The sequence below is a fragment of the Danaus plexippus genome, chromosome 15 (genome assembly GCF_018135715.1).
Source record: "Danaus plexippus chromosome 15, MEX_DaPlex, whole genome shotgun sequence".
NCBI lineage: Eukaryota > Metazoa > Arthropoda > Insecta > Lepidoptera > Nymphalidae > Danaus > Danaus plexippus.
Genome location: NC_083547.1, coordinates 7,534,540 through 7,544,648, shown reverse-complemented (window position 1 = coordinate 7,544,648; position 10,109 = coordinate 7,534,540). Strand labels below are relative to the sequence as shown.

The 10,109-nt window shown below is 28.4% G+C and overlaps 1 protein-coding gene across 2 annotated transcripts in view; it reads right to left on the bottom strand.

Annotated features, from left to right (window-relative positions):
- Window positions 1-2,043: 2,043 nt before the first annotated feature.
- The window catches only part of LOC116766319 (tyrosine-protein phosphatase Lar-like), a 45,062-nt gene continuing 36,996 nt past the window's right edge, over window positions 2,044-10,109 (bottom strand). The window contains exons 4-8 of one of the 2 annotated variants that reach the window (XM_032656142.2): window positions 7,232-7,360; window positions 6,200-6,293; window positions 4,998-5,125; window positions 4,622-4,790; window positions 2,044-3,894 (exon numbers count right to left, since the gene is read on the bottom strand). In XM_032656142.2, the coding sequence (XP_032512033.2) occupies window positions 3,767-3,894; window positions 4,622-4,790; window positions 4,998-5,125; window positions 6,200-6,293; window positions 7,232-7,360 (648 nt within the window). In that variant the 3' untranslated portion in view covers window positions 2,044-3,766. The remainder of the gene's footprint in view (window positions 3,895-4,621; window positions 4,791-4,997; window positions 5,126-6,199; window positions 6,294-7,231; window positions 7,361-10,109) is intronic. The other variant, XM_032656143.2, reaches the window with a different exon arrangement.

Sequence of the window (10,109 nt, the reverse complement as noted above, 5' to 3'; positions counted from 1 at the left end):
CGTACAAGAAAGCATTCCGTTTTTTGCTATTTAAGCCCATATGATTGAGGCTACTTTTACCTTTGGGTTTGTATTTATATTTTTTGGAAAATGTGACTTTAAGAATCATTTCTAAGAAAATATTTTAAGGTAATATTTGAAATAAATTAGAAAAATTACAAAAAATCTTGTTTAACTGTAACTTGTAAATTTTAACTCTACACTGCTTTTTTTAACTAATTTAAATAAGTTTTAGCCATGAGCGCAATTATGATAACTAAATATTGAAATTTATGTTACGAGTTTAATAATTTAATCTAAAATTTTATACAGAGATGAGAAAAGCGACCCTTGATGACATGATAAAGATTCTTAAAAATAGAACCTTTTAGGGTCAGACCATTTTATAAAAAAATATTATTTTCATATACGTATATACTCGTACTAAGCTAATTTAAGCAATACAATTCACGGCATGGCATAAGATACTTGGGTTCTATAATGTGAACTATTATTGAAACAAATATAGTCTTATTTGTAGTACTTTTGCCACAAAGCGATAAAAATACGGGCAGTTATATAGAAATTCTAATAAAATAATTTGCGAATACTACAAGAAAAATCACATTTAAATATTTTTACTAATTCTAACTTTGTATGACCTTATCTTATAATCAAAATATTTTGGAGCTGAAACTGATGGCAGGTTGTATTTTCTAATTGGATTTTTAAATAATGTATAAAAACTCTATTACTAAGGTCATGGTATTATTAGGGGGGATACCTTAATAACTTTTCTTTCCTAGCTTCAAATTGACTTTTTTCTGCTCTTTGTTGATCTCACAATATCAAATAACCAATAACTTCATATTCATAAAATCGAGCTTAAAGCTCGCTCATTGTTTCTTATAATGAAATATATATGCCAGGAAAAAATAAATAAAATATAATTAATGTTATACGTATTTTACCTATTATATGCAGCTTGAGATTTCTCTGAGAATTCTAACAATATACTCTTGCGTGGCAAAAGATACCTATTTCTTTGTCGCAGATAAATTTCGTCCCCTTTTCTCAATTTCTTGATTGCATTTCATTTTTCTTGGTTGAATTAATAAAAGCAATGATTTTGGCAGAAAAACACTAATTACAAACAATCTATTTTCAAACCAATCACATATTTCACTTATTCTTCACAATATGTCTGAATTTAATAAAGCGTTGACCTCTATACTGTTTCTCTTCATATATGAAAAATTTCATATTTTTGTATATCTTGTAATATACATAAAGCTCATTGTAACTATGAAAGTTTAGATGTAATGTTGTAGCTTCATTTTAAGGCAGATGCTTTTAATGAATTGAGCGGAAAATTTATGTATAAATATGGATAAAAAATATGAATATTTTAGAATATATAAAAGTTAAAAAATGTATGTGGACGGCAACAAGATATTTTATGAATTCATTAGACAAATTAATCAATATTTAAGCTGTCAATATAGTGAAAATTTTCATATAAAAACAATGAACCTTTATCTAATGGTACTTATATTGTAACTCTATGAAGTAGGGTGGGTTATATTTCGTCTCTTTTCAGTGATTAGATATTCATAAGGCGCCGCCTAGCCGCCATGGATCCACCCAAATGGATCTCTGTATTTTGCCTGTGTGTAAACAAAAAGTTTTAGAGCCCAGCAGTAATATGAAACCATAATGCATTCTTCTCAGCTTTCCCTTGTGTCTGTTTTCATTCCTCCGCAAAGTCGTAATGACACTGCATTTATTTAAGCGACAGTCATCATTTCATTTTTTTTTTTCAACCAACATAAAAAAATTCTCTATGAATATTTAATTCTATTTCTCTTCCATTTTACATTCTTCAATAGTTGCTTTTAAATATTAAAATCATGTTAACTATCTGTTTTAATTGTATTATTTTTAATGGATAGTGGTTATTTGATTGTTTTAATGTTATATAACAGCTACTTTTATTTGTTACCACATCATAAACATACAAAAATGAAAATTAAATCATGAAATGTCTTACAAATGAAACACGTATTTTTTCAAAACTTTATTATTTCTTTATAATGTTTATTACAGATGTAATTTATACTGCGCACAGAGCATCAATTACAATACATACAACAAGTATTCTATTGTTATTTGTATACGATAATAAACTTTCCACATATTAACTGGTTATAATAGTCGAGATCTGTCACGTAACCTATCACAAGATAGATACGATGAAATATTTTTCTCATAAATTTACACAAAGATGATTCAAATACTAAATATAAATAACACGTAAACAATTATGTACAATTAGACGTTTGAAATAATAATAGTTTTATGACAGCATCTGTCTTTAAAAGCACTTCAACCTCAAACTACAAGTGAGGAAATTGTGTCAGGACGGGGAACGATTACAAGTGCTTCCGAATAAAATATTAGGATTTTTTTATTTCCCATTTTTACACTGATTTATAATTTACAAATGAATGCAATCTACACAAAAGATAAAACAAAACAATTTTTGATTTCACTAAAGGAAAGATCACAATTAATATAGCATATTATACATTTTTTTTTTATTAAACATTACATAATTTACTAAAATGTAAAATTTATATATTTTTTCTGTAGTACTAAAATAACTTATATAATATCTATTATATTCTCATAGACTTTAGCGGGTCATTCTAAATTTATATAAAGCGGTTATATTTTCAAAAAATACAACGGTAAAAATCATTTTAAAAAAGTACGATGTCTTAACAAGTGTATTAAACAATAGTTACAGTCATTTAATACATTATTTAGACGTTTAGTAATTCTAAGTATGTGTAGATAGTACGAGCTTTATACTTAGAAATCCGAAAATAAAGACTAAATGACCCGTGAAAGTATTTATATACTCATACATATAATACGTATATTTACATTACGTTTCAATCCACAGATAAAAACGTTACTTACAATTTACATTTTACAGAGTAAAACTATATAGAATGATTCGTATATCTTTACTCTTTATATATACAGTCCTCGTATTTTCTAAACTTTTTTGTAATTATAGTATTGTCAGCTGTGTTTTCATTCCTGTTTTACTTTTGTAACTCACAATTTCTTCACTCTTCATCACCTGCGATTTTATCCTTCGATTGTCATTTTTTATTCTTACGAACGGAAGATAGAATGAATTTTAGATCAGAAATCTCCGCTATTATTTGATTAATTTTGAACATCCTAATTAATTTATCATTTTATAGAGATGCTAAATGGATACTAGGAAAACATATAGCTGTTTATACTAGAAGTGATGAAATCAAATCAGCAAGTTATCTTAATTTAGTTTATATACAAATCTATGAGAAACAAGCATATCTACTTGCTCAGTGGATAATTAAATATACTATCATACATAACACAACCCACACTATAAAATAGTAAAACTGTTTCAGCTGCTTATAATGATATTTATCATGTATTCATTTTTTTTTTTTAATTTTCATTGTATATTTGTATGCAATAAAAAAACACACAAGCTATAAAATGAAGTCGACAATGTTATATTATAATGCCACGTGTGAGCCCACTTTGTACAAATTATACGGAAGAAGAGTAGTAATACCCTTTATATTCTTTTCAATCGAACAATAAATTGAAATGTAAGAATAAATAAATATTTCTAGGCTGTTTCACAATCAGTCAAGTGCATCATTATAAACAGCGGAATAGGTTGGGCTTATATTTACATGTCAATAACACCAGCTGTATGTCAAGATAAAGCTATAAAAAGACTGGTTGCCAGAAGAATGCAGTAAGTCGATGTGGGTTCGAAAGTCTGCCCTCCTCTCTGCATCGCGGCTGGATACTCACCTGACAAAGGGAAAATCGAATTTGCTTCTGTGGCAAAAATTAAAACTGTTCTCTTTAATAACATCACAGGAAAGAATCGTTCGATAAAGAAAGCATTTTTACGTCAAATTATTCTCATATATTAAAATTTTAGTTACAGGAGACTGTGGAATGATTTTTTAGAATAATAATTGTTTTTCCAACTGACACGTCATTACAATTGTTGCTCATAAAATAAGTCAACTCTCAAACGTAGTCCACGTTTCGTTTATTTGATTCATCGTTTCTATTAATGTTAATAGCATCCAATTTATTTCATTCTCGGATTTAAAAATACTTCGTTATCTAGTGAGCATATTTATCAAAGAAATTGGGATCTTTCTAACAAATAGTGCTATCAAATATACTTTTTTTTTATAAATGTTGGTTATTTTCGTATAAATTAACGTAATGTTCCCAATAATTGCTTCTTTTGTAACCAAAACATTTGTAATTTTAATATTATTGTATTCCTTATTGCTTGGGTTGGTACTGAATGAGAAGATTTAGGTTTTCCAATTTTAATTATGGTAATGATTTTGTTGAAATTTTAAAGTATTATAATTATTATGAAAAACCTTTAAAGACTATTATCAAATAACCATAAATTATTTAAAAATCAATCCTGATTTCACACCAACATGTTTTTATCATATATTTTTTCTTTAAGTGCTTTTTTACTGGCATCTAATATAGTATGTATTAATGAAATGTTAAATATCAACACAGCACTCACCATTAAGTACGTGTACAACGATGCTTTTCGACTGAGCGTTGCTCGGATTGCACTGGTAAGTGCCGGAGTCTGACGGCCTCGCTTGTTGGATAAGAAGGAAAGATGTTGTCGTTTCCCCCTTCTCTGTTACAACAGATACTCCACCTCGGGGGGAGTCGTAGCTTATAATCTAAAAGGACACATTATTAAGAGATACAATATATTATAAATGTAATAAATAATTATGTAACCATCAAAAACGCCTCGATTGTTTTTTTTATCAAATACACAAAATATTGTTCACAATAGTTAATTATAAGTAGCTTTTCTATTTATTTATGGTAGAATAATAAATTTGTATGGGTTTTTTATTATAGTTGGTGTAATAAATAATTACCGCGTCATTGTGGTTCCAAAATATATAAGCCGGTGGTTCAGGTGAATAGAGTACTACGCATGTTAAATTGATAGTACTGCCGCGATCGATATACAAGTCTGGACCGCCTATAATTTCTGTCGTCGGCTCTGAAATACAAAAACATTTTAAGACCAAAACGTTCGATGTAGAGCATGTATGACAAAGGTAACGAATTACTTAGTTTTGTAACAATATTTTACATTAACATCCTTGTACGTTTCGTTCTACCAAGATATGTATCGTGAACTAAAAATAATTCTTGAATAATTTAAAATTAAAAACGTTTGAAGAAGAGTTTCAAATTGCAGTAATAACTGTTCTCAAGCTTATCTTGGATTAATAAAATGGCCAAGTTTAATATTTTCAATGAAAACAAGCAAGATACAAAACTTTAATATCTACAATTTACAGTCTGCAGATAATGAAAATATAAAAATCTGTCCCTATTCGCACTGAAAGAAATTAATTTTAGTCGTGAAGACATTTTTTACTGTACTCTAGGGTTGTCGCCTCCACGGACATTTATTACTTAATAATAAACGTCAAGCGATAAAAATCTTTAACGTCCGCTGTTTTTATGTCATGTTTTATAACAAAATATTAATTTACAGAAGCAGCGATAGGAAACACGGTTTGATAAATTACCATTATCTAGGTTTGAATTTAATAACATTGACCTTAAAACCTTCGTAAAAAGTAAATTATTAATTTAAAATAGATTGCTAGGTGATAGATACAAAAAATATATTGAATAAATGCCTATCCTGTCTTTACTTTGGCCTTCAAGTTGAGTCTTCACGTCAACATTCCATTGAATTTTGTTTTTCTTTAACAGTGTCTTTAATACGCCTCACATAATTAACAAACTTGTGGAAATGTAAACATTTTAGGACCAAACTCGGAGAGCTCGTGACGCGATACTTGTACTCTTAAATAAGTTAACGACTCCTACTTCCAATGTTATGAGGCTTAAATTTTCTTATAAACAAACTTTCATATCTAATTGTGATAATGCTTAATTTTATTATGAGTATTCCGACGGCGAAAGTCATTTTCCTGAGGATGTAAAAAGAAAGGTACTTGTTTATTTATTTTTAAAACTACTACCTACATAAAATATATAGTAAAATAAAATGTTTGCTTTGGACATAAATTATTTAAGTCATACATTCTGCACTTACCAACGACATTCAAGTGTATAAAGTGACTCATATGTGGAGTGGTAGATATCTGACACTCGTATATCCCAGAATCCCTGTGCTGTGGATATTTTATCTGTAACAATATTACTTTCACTATGGATCTAATTTAAAAATAAAATTACATAGTAATTTTGAAATTTAATCTATAGATGTGGATATGAATTTGTTTTTCCCTCGAACGCACTATCACGAGTAAACGGCTGGACCGATTTCAGAAATGTCAGATAGAAAAAAATAAGAAAATCGCGCATAAAATTCAAGAAAAAATATACAATTACCTTTATTATATACTTTTCTATAAGCATATTTTAATTTAAGAACATCTCATAATTCTAAAGTAAGGTTACATATTTTTTTAGCTTTAATAAGAATTATATTAGTCGGAAATAAATACTTTAGCATTGAATCCATAATCTTTGGTTTTAAAAACGACCTACATCCCTTATGACTTAACAGGGCAATGCCTATCTGCTAGAATTTCAAAAAGAAAAATAAGATATCATTAGAAAACTATATTGTTTTGATTTTTGGCAGTAAAAAGTATAAATAAAACCTCTTTGCTGATTTTTACCTTAAGCAAAGAATCTTAATTTATTGTTAAGCCGTTCCACGGCTTGATTATAATATAATTCTGTAAAACACGTATAATTCTGAAACCTTATTTATCCATTATATTCATTATTTTTATCATAATCTTAATATGTATATATAGTTTTTATGAACTTAATTTTGTAAACAATAAAGTTTTTTTTTTTTTCATAATAAACTAAGACTTCTTTTTTAATAAGATTAAAATAATTCATATCATTATAGGCAAGTTACTTAGTTTTGATAATATTTTAATTTTTATTAGAAATGCTTTTTATTAATAAGTTTCATATCAAAATCAATTAATTTTGATATCAACAACAAATATTTTAAACTTAACATTATAAACCTAATAAAACCTAATAATTCTTCATTTGTAATGAATCCGTTATGTAGATGGAATAATAAAAAATAATATTTTACCTGTAATGTCCAATCTTCTGAGTGTGGTAGGTGAATAGCTCTAAATCTCTGGTCGCTTGTGTAGGTATAGCGACCTACAGTCAGCAAATGAATGTCTCGGTGTCTCACCCAAGATACCTGCATATTGAGCTATAACAAACAAACGTTGACAGCTCATTTTTTATTTTATGCATTACATCATAGATCGATTTTTAAAGAGATCCTTGTTGTTTCAACTTATAAATAATTTTTCAAAATATAAATGTCGAGAATGAAACTGATGTAATATTATCGTATTTCACACATAAATCTTTAGAAAGAAAATTTCAATCAATTGATCAATTCCAATCAGTTTGTTTCAATTTAAAGCCATAATATAAATTGAAAACCTGTTAAAGTTTTCATTTCTGATACAAACACTCGAAATTGATTGTTTAAGAACTTCAAGCGAGCATTGATGATATCAATTCCCTTTTAAACTTCATTGCTACCAGTCCTTTCTGATAATCCTTTTAAGCGGAAAATTCTTAGATTGATGCTTAATTTTATGACGGTTTAAACTGAAAGTGAGACTATTAAGATTAAAAATTCTCATAGTAAATATAATTTTAGATGTCATTATAATATAAATACAATATAATACGATTTTATTAAATTACTTTATTAAAAAACTAAACTTTTTCATGAAGTATTTGGTTTTATTTGTAATGTAACAACGAAATTCTTCAGGAATGTTATTGAATGAACTGATTTCATGATAAGAATATTTGTTAAAGATTTCTTTATCTAAATACATCTAAATACTGATAGATTGATAAAAAATGCCGTCACTTCACGATACAAAATGAATTGAGTTGTGCTTCTCAGCCCTTATAATGTGTAATCGTTGATAGAACATTTTTAGGCAAAGACAATTATCAAAACTAATTAAAATCTTTAAATATTGCTATAAATAGAATAAAAACTGCATCGCAAGTTACAAAACATCAACAAACCTGATAGATTGGACGTAATAATAAAATTAAAATAATATAAGGGGACTGTTTAGATGTGTATAATTACTTCGAGGGTTTAAGAAATAACTAGCTCCTTGATACAATGGTCTCTCTAAATACTAGCAATACTGCCAACCGTCACTTTTATAATTAGATCTTCTGATTTCATTTTTAAGCGACAACTTAAAAACATTTGATTATAAAATATTTATATGCTTGCTTCTGTTTGTGTTCGAGACGAGAGTGTATAGGGTCATCACCAACCTTCATCACCAAAGACGTAATTATCACTTACTAAAAGTGGGAAATTTATTCGATATGCAGTCATTGATAATAAAATAACACAATACAAATTCTTATATTAGATTATTAATCTTGCATATAATGAATTTATTTTAAAGTCTATATTTTTATCAATAAATTACATGTCAACAATAAATGAAGTAAATCTAGTTATGTTTCTAATCGGAAACGATTCCAGTCTCGAAAGGTTGAGTTACGTCGTGCAAAATATCCCATCCGTTTGTTAATGCGTTTTTGTTATCTTATATCCATTATGTTCCCGGTCATTATTCTCATGTCTTCTATCGCACAAACTTTTTCATTAATGTGTTAAATCAAAAACTAGAATTACCTAAAATTATCAGCTTGTCACATGTACGCATATAAAACTGTCGAAAATAAGGACAAATTTAATCTAGCTTCTGACATTGTAAGTTATACAGTATCAAAATATGCCTTTATTTTTAGGCACTCTTGGAAAAATATTGTTTATTATATTCTTTTGATATATTACAACTTTATTATTTATTTCTGTAAAGTGTTCTTTGGATTTCTGAAAATGTTAATGTAACTGCCGAAGCTTAAAAGGGGCCTTGTAAGTTTGAAGTCGGTGTCTGCCTGTGTGTATGCGTGTTTGTATGTGTATGTGTATATGTGTGTGTTTGTGTGTGTGTGTGTGTGTGTGTGTGTGTGTGTATGTGTGTTGGGTGTGTGTGTGCGTATCAATATAGCAAATAATAACATCATTTTTTTTTCCATTTTAACTAAGCTTCAAATTGAAGACGATGAAGAAAGAAAACATCACAAATACTTTCAGGCGATATTTTGAACTAACAGTGTTTAATTAAATTAGCTGGAAACTAGGTTACAATCTTCTCGAACGTGCTTGTAGGGTATTGAATAAAAATCTGAACTTATGACCTTGTTAAAATGTGTTGAAACACTAAATGCTGCTTCGAACTGTGCATGGGTTGTGCAATTGCACAAATTCACCATTAGACCTCTCATTTGCCGGCCTCCGCACCAACATTAGCATACCCACAGCCCTCATTTACTGGTACATTAAGATTTTATTAAGGAATTTAACGCGATGAAGTTTTTAATGAGCGAGTTTCAGTGCTTGCTTGAATATTCTATTAGTAAAATCTTATTGTTTGCACATATTGATCGTAAATTGTATCTTTTGGAATAAGGACTTTAAATTGATAACTTTTCTGTATTTTATTCTGATATTAGTTTGAAATTGTATTCCACTAACTTATTAGACAAAAATGTATTGGAGCATCATTTTTCGGTATTAATTATATGAAAATATTAGTCTTAGTTATAAGCAACAAAGTTCTATAATTTGAAATTCATTGTTGAATGGTGAAGTCGCAGTCGGAATAATAATGTCATTATGATAACGAAAGTAGGCTGGGTTATCATTGTGAATGGTATTAAAGCGCTTGTGTGGACGGGGGCTGCAGCCATCTCGTTAGCCGTTGTTATTTATATGGAAGATATGGCATCACGGCCTAATGAGACTTTTATTTATAAAGTTGCTCTCACAATAGGGACTTTAAACTTGCATTGTGCTATTGTTGCGTTTCATTTTGAACGAGGATTTTGTGGTACACCGC